The sequence below is a fragment of the Dunckerocampus dactyliophorus genome, chromosome 5 (genome assembly GCF_027744805.1).
Source record: "Dunckerocampus dactyliophorus isolate RoL2022-P2 chromosome 5, RoL_Ddac_1.1, whole genome shotgun sequence".
In the NCBI taxonomy this organism is placed as follows: domain Eukaryota; kingdom Metazoa; phylum Chordata; class Actinopteri; order Syngnathiformes; family Syngnathidae; genus Dunckerocampus; species Dunckerocampus dactyliophorus.
This window is the reverse complement of record NC_072823.1, coordinates 32,986,502-33,002,121: the sequence shown is the minus strand read 5'-3', so window position 1 is coordinate 33,002,121 and position 15,620 is coordinate 32,986,502. Positions and strand designations below refer to the sequence as shown.

Here is a 15,620-nt window from a genome sequence, read left to right as displayed (position 1 = left end):
CCCTTTAGATGTGAAATAACACCCCTATAGTCATCTTTACACTCCTATTCTACATAAGAGAAAATAAGACATGTAAGACAATGAAAACTTGTTCATGAGCTTCTAAATACACTTTTTAAACATGATTAGAGTCCTCTAGACATGAAATAACACCCCTATAGTCGCCTTTACACCCCTACAGACAAAAATAAGATAAATAACAATTGTGCTCATGTGTGTTGCTGTAAATATGTTATGGTTGTTATTACTGAAACCTAGTGACCAGTGTACCATACTGCATATAATTTATATTTCATTTAAGCCATTTTTAAGCTTGGAAAATGCTGTGTTTAGTCCAAAAAACATCCAATGTTCTAAGACTTGAGCATCTTTTTTGACTGATAATTGGCCGTATTGGGCTGTGAGAGAGGTATATAGTTGGCTTTGTGTCAAAAAGGTGTTTATGACACGTCTTGATTGATTTATGGCATAAAAGTTTATGATATGGCAATAAAACAATAAAACAATAAAATATCAAAGCGTTTTCACACCTATGTGTCAGGGATCAAAGCATCAGGAAGCAATAAAAGTCTATGACATACCAATAAAACAATACAAGTTTATGGCATACCAATAAAGCAATAATACAATAAAACATCAAAGCGTTTTCACACCTATGTGTCAGGGATCAAAGCATCAGGAAGCAGACATCTGGAAGCCATAAAACATGAAAGGAGTTTCACACCTATGTGTCAGGGATCAAAGCATCAGGAAGCGGACATGCGGAAGTCATAAAACAAACAAACAATCATAAAATCATTCCCACGTGACTGTGTTTTCTTCCGGCTGCGTGTGGGGGAAGCCCCCATTCCCATACCCCTCCTTTCCTAACGACCCCCCTCCAACCTCCCCGCCCCAAGACATCCTCCAGCCTTGTCTGGGTGTGTCTCAGCATGTGTGACTAGGGGCCCCAATACCGCCCACTCCGGCCTGTCTGTGTGTCTCAAACATGTAGTTTTCCCATTGAGACAATACAAATAATAGTGCTAAGACAGTCAAAATATTGCATCCTTAGCTCACACGTCCCATTCAAACCATATAAACCGGCCAATTGCAAAGACAGTGAAGACACTGCAAACTCTTTTTTACCATAGTCCCATTGAAACAATACAAATAATAGTGCTAAGACAGTCAAAATATTGCATCCTTAGCTCACACGTCCCATTCAAACCATATAAACTGGCCAATTGCAAAGACAGTCAAAACACTGCAAACTCTTTTTTTTTTACCACATTCCCATTGAAACAATACAAATAATACTACTAAAACAGTCAAAACATTACAACCTTAGATACCAGACTTTCTACTATAGCTATTTTGTTAAAAATTATATTTTAATGTCATGATTACCTGTCAGCCGTCCATCCACCAGCCTTGTTTCTTCAATAGCAAAGTACAAATGACACATCCAGGCCACTCCCTCCTGCATCTAGACCACTCCCCCCAACCGGCCAATACAATTACTGTTGAAAAGGTCATGGGGTGAGGAAGTGGGGGTAAAGGAAGGAGGCGTGACTTTGTTATTTACTTTAGAACGTGAGTATTATTTTAAAGGGCATTGATGGGCGTGTTGAAGGTGTAGAAATGTGTGAGATGTCTTATATAACGAGGGACTTACGAGAATGTTGCCAAGTGTAGCGGTGAGAACGGATTCGCTACTGCGTGAAGAGGGTGGATCTTTTCTCGTCGATTGTTCGAGATCACACATCTGGCTGCTGGTCAGATATGCCACCTCTACTGCTAATACCGCCAGACCAAGGACAGTTCTGGAGAAAGAGCGGGATTTCCCAATTCACCTTGCGTTCAAGGTGGTAGACTTCCCAAAGATGGCTGATCTCTTGAAAGAAATTAGTTTGTTTTTCACTCAAGACAGCGTGAAGCGGAGGCATGCCCTGCTGGGGAAGAGGTTAACCACTCGAGCTGAAGACAATGTTGGATGACAGAAGATGACTAGTTTTAAGAGGCGAATAAATCCGATCACCGTTTTTGACAGAGAACTGGAGGTTGATGGATTGGTCGGAAGAGGGGCTGTTTGTGAATTAGAGACTGATTCCGTGTGATTCTATCACACATGCTGGTCTCCACCTTCTACAAAGACCTACCAGACCCCAGCCTACCAGTACCGCCTCCCACAACCATCGTCTCTTTGGGCGAGAGGCCTACAATATCCTGCAGACTGTGTGCGGATTTTATCAAGCCTAGAATTAACATCACTGCGTGCTTTTCTCTATGTAAATGTTGATCATTCAGTTTTATATCAAGGTTTAATGCTTATTAAGTAAATAAAATATACATTTGAATGTGGTGTTGTGTATTTTTTATTTTTTGCCTCTCCCACCCCCCGTGTCTCTTAGGGTGAGTCCCGCTACCCTACGAAGAAAACTCATTTCAGCCGCTAGGATCCGCGATCTCGTTACCATACCAAACAGTGATGGAGGCGGTAAGGACACTTTCGATAGTGCATCTGTAGAAGCAACTCAGGATTGTGGTGGACATGCCAAATTTCCTCAGTCTTCTCAGGAAGTACAGTCTCCTTTGGGACTTCTGACCCTCTCGTTCACTGGGGATGACTCCAACACAGAGGCACCGAGCCAGGAGGCTATTAATAAGCCCACACCAGCTCGCCGCCTCTCCCCTGCAGCAACTCCAGAGTAGAACAAGGTCCAGCCCCTCTCGAGGAGTTTGGATCCAGAACCCAAACTGTGGGTATATCTAGTCGGAATGTCTCAACCTCTCTCACAAGTTCGGGCTCCTTCCCCGCCAGAGAAGTGACGTTCCATGTCCCAAGAACCAGATTTGGCCGCCGAAGACCAGGTCGCCCAGGTGCCCGCCCTCGACCGCCATCCAAAACGCAATGCACCGGACCCTTAGGTGCCCGCAGGTGGTGGGTCTGCGGGGGGGAGATCCCGTGTGGCTTCTTCGGGCTGAGCCCGGCCTAGTCCCACGGGTGAAAGCCCGACCACCAGACCCTCCCCCAGGCCTGGCTCCAGGGTGAGGCCCCGGTATCCCACTTCCGGGCGAGGTGCGGTCTCTCCTCGTGTGTTTATTCATACGGGTCTTCTGAGTCACTCTTTGTCTGGCCCGTCACCCAGGACCTGTTTGCCTTGGGAGACCCTACCAGGGGCATATAGCCCCAGACAACATAGCTCCTAGGATCACTCGGGCACACAAACCCCTCCACCACGATAAGGTGGTGATTCAAGGAGGAGATGTACTATATTCTATTTATTTATTTATTTCCAAATGCAGTACCAGTATGCTGCAAGTACCCTAATACAAGAATGTACTATATTATATTTATTTATTTCCTTATTTTCAACGCAGTACCAGTATACTGCAAGCACCCAAATACAAGAATATACTATATTATATTAATTTATTTATTTCCAATCGCAGTACGAGTATAAAATACAAGAATGTACTATATTCTATTTATTTATTTATTTCCAAACACAGTACAATTAGACTGCAAGTACCAAAATACAAGAATGTACTATATTATATTTATTTATTTATTTATTTTGAAACGCATCAGTCTTTGCCCCCCTTACCTAGTCTTTGTGAAGCTTTGATCAACCTTCTTGGAACTTCTTCTCCTGGCTTGTTTGTCATGAATGAACATCCTGACTCGGGTCCATTTGGTGTGACTTCTCTCGGGAGTCCATCCTGGCCGCATCTCCATTTGGTCTGCTTTCTTATGTTAAAATGTTTTGCATCTCAGCATGATGTATTGGACTTGTAGAGCTTTCCTCACACAGCCATGCTATCCCTGCAGCGTCTTATCTTTTAATCAGCACGCTAGTGTTATGAAGGACTAAAGGAAGGTAGACTTACAACTTGCAACCATTTGGGCTCTGTTAATAAAAATAAAAAGTCTAGAACATATAAAGTTGATCTAAAACAATAGATAGTGACTTTGTTAGGTATGTGTCCTTCTGAAAGCCTTTCCTACAAAGGAGTGTCTTGATTGAAAAGTGTGAATGTTGGTCATTAGCAAACCTGATTGTCCTGATGCATACATTTGACATTACAGGGCCAATTCCTCCCCCTAAAGTGGATGCAAATACTGTACATACTGTATGTTGGTTAACAGAAAGACACACATATACTGTTTACATATGACCAATATCATATTTATTATCATTATGTATATATTGGCACTTAATACACCCGGAAAGATTGGTTAGAGGTTGTTATTATTGTTATTCATTGTCTAGTTGTCCAGATATGATGTTTTGTATGAGTTCTATTAATTATTTTCATTGTGTCCTTTTTAATCACAGTTAATTAGTACTTATGTGTACTATTCATTTTGACCCATGCATTCTGTATGAAATCCTACAGAAGTACTGATATGATGCTACTTCAGTTAGCAGCAATTTTAAAGGTTCTTTCAGTTAGATATGCATATGTGCCTGATAGGACAGGACGCTCCATTTGTTGTATAATGTATAATCACGTATCCTGGTTCTACACATGACAGCTGCTGAAGTGCGGTTGTCAGGGTAGGATGGAAAACGCTGTCAACTACCCTGCTGTAGTGGTTGATGTAAATGACTCTTCCTCGTTCATTGAGACAGGAATGCTGCAACAGGCTTGGATGTTCTATGATGCAGCCGTTGCATTCAGATCGTGCTATTTCCCACGCTACCTGATTCAAACATTTGTTCAGCAAGGTTTGGAAGAGGGTGATGATGTTTGCAGTGAATCTTGTCGCCCTTCCAACATCTTCAGACGGGGTTACGTCGTCGTGCCAATAAACGGGCACGTAGGTCGATTCATTGTGTGCATAACCCCAAGTTGTAGGGACATTGTCGAGGTTGGTGCATTCAGCCGTCTTATTGTGTGGATCCTTGATGATTCCTGTATGATTATAAAGAAAATAATAAGATTAGAAATAAAACAACAAGATGAACTGTATTGATGAGAAAGTATGTTTTGCTATGGGTAATGCATCTGTTGTTTACCAGTAGTCTTACGAATTTGCCCGGCAACACAGTAGTATCAAGCATATTTGAAGATAATGTCAGAGATGAAAAGGAAATCTATATCATACAGTACATATATATCTACACATGATATTCTATATCTAATGAGCACTCTTTAAAAACAAATATTAGTCAATGTTTAGACAATAGTGTTTTACATAGGACTTTCTTATGATAGGAATGTTCTCCAATGATGGATGATGGGTTTGTGGTCATCAGTAAAGGGTGAATATTACCTGAAGACCTCTGCTGCGCCATGTTGAATTAAATAGGGGTTGGGGGTAAAAAAGAGTCTCCTTCTCTCAATCAAGTTCCAGATGACAGTAGAATGTCGTGAGTACAGCGGATGGTTTTTCGGGTATCTGTGGAAAAGGGGGTGGAGATTGAGGGAGCATAGCCTGCCTCCTGAGGCCTCCCATGTCCTGGAGACAAGTCAGGGCATGTTTGTTGGTTTGGTTTTTTTAAATCAAATAATGTCTCTGCTTTAGTATTTGAATGCTTTCAGTATACCGGCGATGTGTTTGGAAATTAAATCAATTTTAAAAAAGCGTATTGTGCTTACGACACCTGCTGAGAGAATGGCATGATTATACATTATACAACAAATGGAGCATCCTGTCCTATCAGGCACATACGCATATCTAACTGAAAGAACCTTTAAAATAGCTGCTAGTGATGTATTCGTCAAATGTGTAACTGAAGTAGCATATATCAGTACTTCTGTAGGATTTCATACAGAATGCACGGGTAGCTTGCATATATTGTGTCATTACCAACCCCTTGAACACCATGTTCTAACTGGAATAAAAAGAAAACATGAAGAAAGAAGTAAAAGAGAGGTCAAAATGAATAGTACACATAAGTACTAATTAACTGTGATTAAAAAGGACACAATGAAAATAATTAATAGAACTCATACAAAACATCATATCTGGACAACTAGACAATGAATAACAATAATAACAACCTCTAACCAATCTTTCCGGGTGCATTAAGTGCCAATATATACATAATGATAATAAATATGATATTGGTCATATGTAAACAGTATATATGTGTCTTTCTGTTAGCCAACATACAGTATGTACAGTATTTGCATCCACTTTAGGGGGAGGAATTGGCCCTGTAATGTCAAATGTATGCATCAGGACAATCAGGTTTGCTAATGACCAACATTCACACTTTTCAATCAAGACATTCCTTTGTAGGAAAGGCTTTCAGAAGGACACATGCCTAACAAAGTCACTATCTATTGTTTTAGATCAACTTTATATGTTCTAGACTTTTTTTTTTTATTAACAGAGCGCAAATGGTTGTAAGTCTACCTTCCTTTAGTCATTCATAACACTAGAGTGCTGATTAAAAACTAAGACGCTGCAGGGATAGCATGGCTATGCTAGGAAAGCTCTAGGAGTGCAATACATCATGCTCAGAGGACGACGTCACGATGCAAAACATTTTAACATAAGAAAGCAGACCAAATGCAAGTATAAAGTCTGTTTTAACGCCAAAGGGTCAAGCTGATAACTTTCAACAGTAATTGTATCATCTGGTTGGAGGGAGTGGTCTAGATGCATGGGGGCGTGGCCTAGATGTGTCATTTGTACGTTGCTCTTGAAGAAACAAGGCTGGTGGATGGACGGCTGACAGGTAATCATGATCTTTTTAACAAAATATATTTTTTAAGAAAATATCTGTAGTAAAAGGTGGTAGCTAAGGATGTAATGTTTTTTGTAAAAGCACATCATAAATTAGGTCTTTTAAAAACAACACATATAGAATATAGTTGTAAAAGTATTAAATTAGGTTGACTAAAATACAAGAAAGAGGTAAAAAAAGAGTTTGCAATGTTTTGACTGTCTTAGCAGTATTATTTATCTTGTTTAAATGGGAAAACGTGTTTTTGAGACACTGCCAGACACACAGAGAGGCCAGAGGGGGTGGTATTGGGACCCCAGTGGGGTTGGAGGGGGTTGCATGGGGGTGGTTAGGATAGGAGGGGTATTGGATTGGGGGCTTCCCCCACACGCAGCCGGAAGAAAACACAGTCTTGTGGGAATGATTTTATGATTGTTTGTTTTATGACTTCCGCATGTCCGCTTGCTGATGCTTTGATCCCTGACACATAGGTGTGAAAACGCTTTGATGTTTCATTGTTTCATTGTTTTATTGGTATGTCATTGACTTTTATTGTTTTATTGCCATGTCATAAACATGTCACGTAGGTGTGAAAACGCTTTGATGTAAATCAATCAAACATGTCATAAATACATTTTTGACACAAAGTGGATTCTATAGCTCTCTCATATTAACAGTAAAACCATTCAATGCATAGATCAGATGTTATTCAACTTTTTATGGAAAAATAAGACACATTATATAAAAAACTTTGTGGTCATAAACACACGTGAGAGGGGGAGGCCTTCATTTCTCAGACTTTGCTTCTCTAAATAATACATTTAAGATCAATTGGATCAAACAATTCTTGAAAAAAACAAACTCAATCTGGAACTGTATCTCCATTCATATTTTTTCTAAAATTGGAGGTCTCAAATTCCTTTTAGTGTGTAACTATAACATATTCATCTCTCCAGCTTTCATAAACAAGTACTGCTTGCATGGGTCATGATATACAAACACAACAGATACTCTATATGGAATAACAAGGATATACTTTACAAGAACACATCCATATTATTTGGGGAGTGGTTTTACAATAATATTATTTGGGTAAAGCAGTTATTCAACGCCAATGGTGTCTTGTTTTCCTATGAGGAGTTTCTTCAATATCATGGTTTACCTACAACTCCCAAACAGTATGCCATAGTATTCCATCTGGTGTACTCATGTTGTTCAAAAGTAGTATGTCTGTTAATATACTTGATGCTCCCTTTACTATCGTCACGGACTCACCAGTTGGTCAAATATGCTTCAACCCATCTGGAAGGAAGAACAACTGTAAAATCCGTGGTCTTTTCCAAAATAATATTGCTTCTGTTTCTCCTGTAATAACTTACTGGAACAGTCGTGTTAATAACTTGTGTTGGGAAAAACATCTGCTCTCTTCCTCAAAGATTTTTGTGGTTAACAAAGTGAAAGAAGTGTCATTTAAAATTATTCACCGATGTTATCCAGTTAAATCCTTCTTTATCAAATTCAAGTATGCTGATTTAGATCTGAAATGTGCTTTTTGTGACTCCCATACTGAGACTGTTGTTCATCTCTTTTGGAAATGTGAATATACCCATAAACTGTGGCAAGATGTTTGTAGATGCTTTATTTTAGATCATATCTGCTGTGATTTTGAGCTCCTTCTGCAAAATGTCCTGAATGATGTTCCAGCTGACAAAGACTATTTTTTAATTAATCTCATTTTAATTCTTGCAAAATTCTACATCCACAAATGTAAATTTGCCAAAGTGAAACCCCTCTTTTATATCTTCATGAAAGAACTGAAGCTGTACCTCCAATCAATATCCTCTGTTAATAACAAGAAAGCTATCAAGACTATAAATCTGTGCTCCCACTTCAATATCCTTAATTCAATTTAATTTACATTGCTCATGTCCCCTGGTGTATCTCACTTTATTTACTACTATTATTATCTCCTTTTCTATTACCTCTCTCTTTTTTTTATTTATTTATGTATCACTTTTCTGTTACATTTTTATTTCCTTAATTTCGAGCTTTATATGACTTATTGTGTGTTGTTGTTATCCAACTGTTATTTGTTAATGCCCATGTCTTGACGAGCACTCAAAAGAGACGTGTTCCCAGCAAAGCCTGACGGGGGAAAAAGCCGTAATGCACATTTTCGCCAGCAGGAAGCGCTGTGAGGCTGATCCAGGAGGAAATCTGTCATTTAACCATTCACACATTCATCATACAGGCCCATCATTATTCATCATCATTCTATTGCGTTTGTGTTCATGAAACCATTCTTCAAACATTTTGGAAGTTGTATGAGTATCTGAATGAATGAACTGTGAAACATACAGAGCGGTAACGTCTACTGGGGGCACCTTGGTGCTCCATCATAGACAGATGTTTCTTGTGCTGTGGCCTGGAGTGCAGTTTGTGGCTGCAGACACACCCAAAGCTCTCCTAATGACACAGCAACGCCCTGAAAGCCAAACACTCTTCTCTACTTCTCTGCATGGAAACATGGAGGCCATGTACTCTAATGATAGACTGCAACTACTTGGAAGCCTCTCATCTACTTCCTGCCAAATTGTAGCTGTGGGAAAAGTAGAAAACATATTCTAAATATGCCTCTCTTAAGGAGAACAGGCCTGTAAAAAGCCAAAATGAGCTGGACTTACAGTACAGTACAGTGCAGTGCAGTACAGCATGGTATAGTACAGTACAATACGGTACAGTACAGTACAGTACAGTACAGTACAATACGGTACAGGTACAGTACAGTGCAGTGCAGTACAGTACGGTACAGTACAATACCGTACGGTATAGTACAGTACAATACGGTACAGTACAGTACAATACAGTACAGTACGGTAGGGTGCAGTACAGTACAGTACAGTACAGTACAGTACAATTGTAGGAAAAAAGTGTACTAAGTGGGTAAATAATTATTCCAAGTAGATTTTGCCATTGATGTCTATTGACTGGATTATTGTTGAGTGTGTTAAAATAAGTTCAGTACAACTGTTTCATCAATGAATCTAATGACTTGGTGAATGATCACAAGTACACTGTAGTTTATAGAAATAATGCTAGATTAAATAGCGGAGTAGATGGCTCCAAACCAAAAACAGAGCAATGTGGTCTATTCCATCCACTGTAAAGATGAGGACTGCAAAGAGCACTACATTGGGGAAACTAAGCAAATGCTCCAAAAAAGGCTTTATCAACATCGCAGGGACAATTCTAGTGGTCCTCAATCAGCAGTACATCTACACCTGAAAGCTACCAATCACTCTTTTCAGGACAGCGAGGTAAAGATTTTGGCCAAAGAAAACAGATGGTTTGAAAGAGGAGTAAAGGAAGCTATTTTTGTCAAACAACAGAACCCATCATTGAATCGGAATGGTGGTTTGAGGTTTAATTTGGACCCTGTGTTCAGCAGGTTACTGAGACCAAAACCCACAGCTCTTAGTCTTGCAAATGAGGTGGAGCCAGGGCCGAGCCAGAACAATAGATGCTAACGAGCCAGTATCAGAGTCGTTCATACCCAACTACAGGGAGTTACACTTCCCTTTGATCAGAGGTGCTAATGGCAGGAGAGGATTGGACCACCACTCCTCCCAGTCTTTGTGTAAGGAACCAATAGAAGGAGGGTGTTGGCACACCAATTCCACCCACTCTTACTGTATTTAAGGCCTAGGATACCAGCACTTGTTAGTTCGCTGACGAAGCTCTTCGGATGAGGAGCGAAACGTCTGACACCTTCTTCACAGAAGTACAGATGACGTCTCAAGAAGCCTTTCCCTCAATGGACAACTCCTGTACGACTGAGAGCCTACACAGACGTACAGTATGTATGTACTATACATATGTATGTATGTATAGTATGTATGTACTGTACGTATGTATGTATGTACAGTATGTATCTACTGTACATATGTATGTATGTACAGTATGTATGTATGTATGTATGTATGTATGTATGTATGTATGTAAGAACATATGTATGTATGTACAGTATGTATGTATGTATGTACAGTATGTATGTATGTACTGTATGTACAGTATGTACTGTACGTATGTATGTATGTATGTACTGTATGTATGTATGTATGTATGTATGTACTGTACGTATGTATGTATGTACTGTATGTATGTATGTACTGTATGTATGTATGTATGTATGTACTGTACGTATATATGTATGTATGTATGTATGTATGTATTTATATATGTATGTATGTACTGTACGTACATACGTATGTACGTATGTATGTATGTATGTATGCATGTATGTATGTACAGTATGTATGTACTGTACGTATGTATGTACAGTATGTACTGTATGTATGTCTGTATGTATGTACATATGTATGTATGTATGTATGTACGTACAGTATGTACTGTATGTATGTCTGTATATACTGTATGTATGTACAGTATATATGTACAGTATGTATGCATGTACTGTATGTATGTACTGTATGTATGTATATGAGAGGCCCCTTGAGAGATAATTCATACTTGGTTTCACACGCAATATCATAATCTCACATGTACACCACTATACTCTCACACAAACACTACTATACCCTCTTACATGCATAATCATACTCTCTCACACACAGTATTGTCTGGGCCATAAATCATAATCACTTAAAAACACTATCATACTCTCACACATACACTATCATACTCTCTTAAAAACACTATCATACTCTCACACATACACTATCATACTCTCACACATACACTATCATACTCTCTTAAAAACACTATCATACTCTCACACATACACCATCATACTCTCACACATACACTATCATACTCTCACACATACACTATCATACTCTCTTAAAAACACTATCATACTCTCACACATACACTATCATACTCTCACACATACACTATCATACTCTCACACATACACTATCATACTCTCACACATACACCATCATACTCTCACACATACACTATCACACTCTCACACATACACCATCATACTCTCATAAAAACACTATCATACTCTCTTAAAAACACTATCATACTCTCACACATACACCATCATACTCTCACACATACACTATCATACTCTCACACATACACCATCATACTCTCACACATACACTATCATACTCTCACACATACACCATCATACTCTCACACATACACTATCATACTCTCACACATACACCATCATACTCTCTTAAAAACACAATCATACTCAATGATGACAATGATTGTGTGTTTAAGAAGTTATGATGGTTTATGTGAGAGGGAATTGTACCATGTGTGAAAGAGTATAATTGAACAGGAAGTTAGTTTGATCAAACAGGAAGACAGTTTAAATCCTCATTCCTTGATTGGCTTACAGCCCTAAAAATAAAGCCTGGACCTTCTCAGAGTACTGCTAGCTAAACTGAAGCTACGTGGGAGCATTCAAATCAAGCAGCAGCACTTTCAAGGACAACTTTATAGTTTTTTTAAGAACAGTAGCAAAGTAGTCATGATTTTTCCACTTATTTACCTTCTTTTTCAAGTTCAGTTTTTGTTTGTGGGAGTAAATGGTAATGAGGAGGACATTGCTATTTTTTTCACTAATACCATGAGGTGTGTTCAGACCATTGTAAGGGAAACAGACAGCCTGGGACATGACAGCATGATTTTGGAACGATTATTCTGTGAGCTTAACGGATATGCACGGACAATTTCTTTCTTTCTCTCAATAAGCCAGCAGTTAGAAGGGGGTGACATTCAAGGAAGCTTAGGTGCACTGGAGGCACTCTATGCATGTTTTTGTTCCATCATAAATTCGTATGAAAACTCAAGATCTGTGGAAATGAGACAAAGGGATATGTTTACTTCAAGAGCACCACCAACAATCAGAACTGGTCATCCTGGTCGCCCTCAGTACAATATATTCCATGAACAAATTACCTACTGTTTGTCCCTTGGAATGAGTTGGCAAAGGATAGCTGTATGTTTTGGAATCAGCAGAAGGACATTGTACAGGCACAGACAGCAACTTCAAATTGGGCCACTGACTTACACAGCAATGTCTGATGAGGCCTTGACTGACATTGTTAGTGCAATCCTTCAAACCACCCCAAATGCAGGAGAAAGGTATGTGCTCGGAGGCCTCCGATCACGCAACATTAGAATACAGCGTTGGAGAGTGAGACGTTGCCTGCAACAGCTTGACCCAGTTGGACGGGCCTTCCGCCGCCGCCGTGCAATTCGCCGAAGAATTTACAATGTTCAGACTCCTAATCAATTATGGTGAGTGTTTTGTAATATTACATCAAGTTTGGTTCTTTGAACACACACACTGGTAATATATGTATACAGACATTCTTACTCTTGCAGCCTAAAACAGCACATTACAGTGGATATGGTATTGAAGTCTATGCCACAAAAAACACAATATTAACAATGACTGAATTGCTGGAACCACTGCCATCATTTTTAGGGGAATTTAGCCTGTTTTTCTCATTTAATTTTGCCAAATCAATGTGTTTTAATTGTATGCTAAAACACACAGCTGCAAGCTCACAGCCATCAGGCTGCAAAGCTTCCAACACACCATATGACTTTACATAAAGCATATCTGTGGAATGGAATCATAGAGTTGCAGGGGAAATATGAATTATTAATATATGGGGTAAGGTTACCGTCAAAAGTTTTGTGCGTGTACACATAAAAATCGTGCACGTATTAAAAATGTGTGCATGTTAGTCTATAGTTGTGCATAAATTACAAAAAAAATTGTAAACTCTTGTTTGAGTCAAACCACGCATAGATTATGCATAGATTATGCAGTGTATTAATTATCTGTAAGAATGCAACTCATAGTTACAGCTTTACAAAATTACAAATACGGGTTACAGTTTACGGACGTACACTTTCTTCAACGTGAAATAACTGTCAAAGCTACGTCATGAGGTCACAGGCATTATGTATCAAGTCGAAGATAACATCGATTCGGCTGTAAAAAGCGCCGTCTTTTAACTAATTATTGTCCTAGAAAGGTTGTTTATGAGCGATATCGCTTATAAACTGAGGGAAGACTTTAAAAATTAAAAGTTACTGAGCTGTATGTTCCTACAGAGTGCAGGTAGGTGGGGGTTTGGTGTGGGGTCTATCGCAAGACTGAATACAGTAGTAAATGTTGGCAATTTTTCTCCCCACAGGCACATCGATGGAAACCATAAGCTGGTGAGGTGGAGGTTGGTCTTTCATGGATGTGTTGACGGCTTTAGCCGGACCATCATATACTTGCAGTGCCTCAGTAACAACAGGGCATCAAGCGTACTGGAACTGTTTTGTACTGGTGTACAGAGCTTTGGCCTTCCCTTAAGAGTACGCTGTGACCATGGCATGGAGAACACAGCAGTTGCCCGGTATATGCTGGAGAGAAGGGGTTTAAACAGAGGCAGTGTCATTACTGGACGCAGTGTCCACAATCAGAGGATTGAACGGTTGTGGGCAGAGCTAAACAGAGTTGTCTCATTCCACTTCAGTAACCTCTTCACCTTCATGGAAAATGAGGGCATACTGGATTCTACAGATGAACTCCATCTGTTTTGTCTGCACTACATCTACTTGCCAAGAGTTCAGAGGGCGGCTGCAGAATTCCGAAATCAGTGGAACAATCATGGATTATCCACACAAGGAGGACAAACACCTCTCCAACTGTGGCAGAGAGGGGTTCTTAACAGTGCAATTGCTGGTGCAATTCAGGACATTTTAGCAGGAAATGATACCTTGGAAATCAATGAAGACACCCCTCTACAGTTAGAGACTGAAAACAATATTGTTGTTCCAGTAAACAACTTTAATGTAAATCAAACAGTTCTGAACAGAATTCAAGAGACAGTAGACCCACTGAGTGATGATGGTAACCACGGCATACAATTATTTTTAGGCCTGGCGAATTTTATTAGTGAACAGTAACAAGGATGCTTGAGTACTAGAACACTGTGGATTGTATTCTAACAGATACATGGTAAATGGCTGCATATAGTACTTTTATGCAAAGTGCTAAGCTAAACAGTTTATCTCACAACAAACTGAATAATGTAACCAACATTTAGCTTTTTTTGCACCACTGGGCTTCTATACCCTAAAAAAATAAAATAAAATAACCTCCCAACCACTCCACTCGTCACATATATTCCAAGTTTTAGTTAGTTGATCAAAAAAGAATGTGACAGAAAAAAGGTATTCTATACAGCCTGTGAATGCATTGGTTATTGGGAAAAAAAAAGTTTGGGCTCACTACTGAAAATGTGTTTGTTTTTTTTTTCAAACTGTAATAGTTACCTGTAATAGCATCAAATGCAAGATTTTTCTGCAAATGGCTAAGCTTGAATGTTCACAGTCCATATATTATTCTGTACCAAAACCCTGTGTGTTACCTAATGCAAAGTCCATACTCTCCCTGAAATCCTCGTATGTGTCAAGCAGCAGCAACTTAAGGCAGTTGATGCAGGTGTTGCCATTGGCAAACAGCATCTGGAGCTGACAGGCTGATCATGCAAGAAATCAACTGATGGTTGAGGGGAGAAGCCAACCGGAGCGATGACACTTGCACCCGTTGCAAAGGCTAGGATTTTACCTAGCTTTGAGGATCCCTCTTGCTCTAACACACAGAAAAACAAGCAAGCAAACACCAAAGACAACAATGAGAATTTACAGCAATTATACCAGAAAGTAAAAAGTACCATATAGAAAGCTCCAAAAGGAATGAAAGACAGAGAAAAGAGAGAAATGAAAGTGATAGATGAAAAGAACTTAAGGAGAGGAGTGAAAGAAAAAAGAAAAAGTTACTAGAACTACAAAAATAGCATATAAAATTATTTAAAAGGTATATAATGGAAAGACAATCAATTCTAGAGGAGACAGATTGCAAAAAGAAAGGAAGCAAAGAGTAAAGATAGAGGAAGGGAA

The 15,620-nt window shown here is 39.3% G+C and overlaps 1 protein-coding gene across 1 annotated transcript; it reads left to right on the top strand.

Moving 5' to 3' along the window:
• The first annotated feature begins 11,609 nt into the window (after positions 1–11,609).
• Positions 11,610–15,203, top strand: LOC129181161 (uncharacterized). Its single transcript, XM_054775932.1, has 3 exons — positions 11,610–12,950; positions 13,862–14,378; positions 15,135–15,203. Exons 1-3 carry the CDS (start codon positions 12,178–12,180, stop codon positions 15,201–15,203), a joined length of 1,359 nt encoding a protein of 452 aa, XP_054631907.1. The 5' UTR covers positions 11,610–12,177.
• The last annotated feature ends 417 nt before the right edge of the window (positions 15,204–15,620 follow it).

Excerpts from the sequence above, each read along its gene's own strand:
- LOC129181161 (XM_054775932.1), top strand. The coding sequence starts at position 12,178 with ATGATTTTTCCACTTATTTACCTTCTTTTTCAAGTTCAGTTTTTGTTT. Across the intron at positions 12,951-13,861 it reads CAGACTCCTAATCAATTATG|GCACATCGATGGAAACCATA; the intron begins GTGAGTGTTTTG and ends TTCTCCCCACAG. Across the intron at positions 14,379-15,134 it reads TCCAACTGTGGCAGAGAGGG|CAGCAGCAACTTAAGGCAGT; the intron begins GTTCTTAACAGT and ends GTATGTGTCAAG.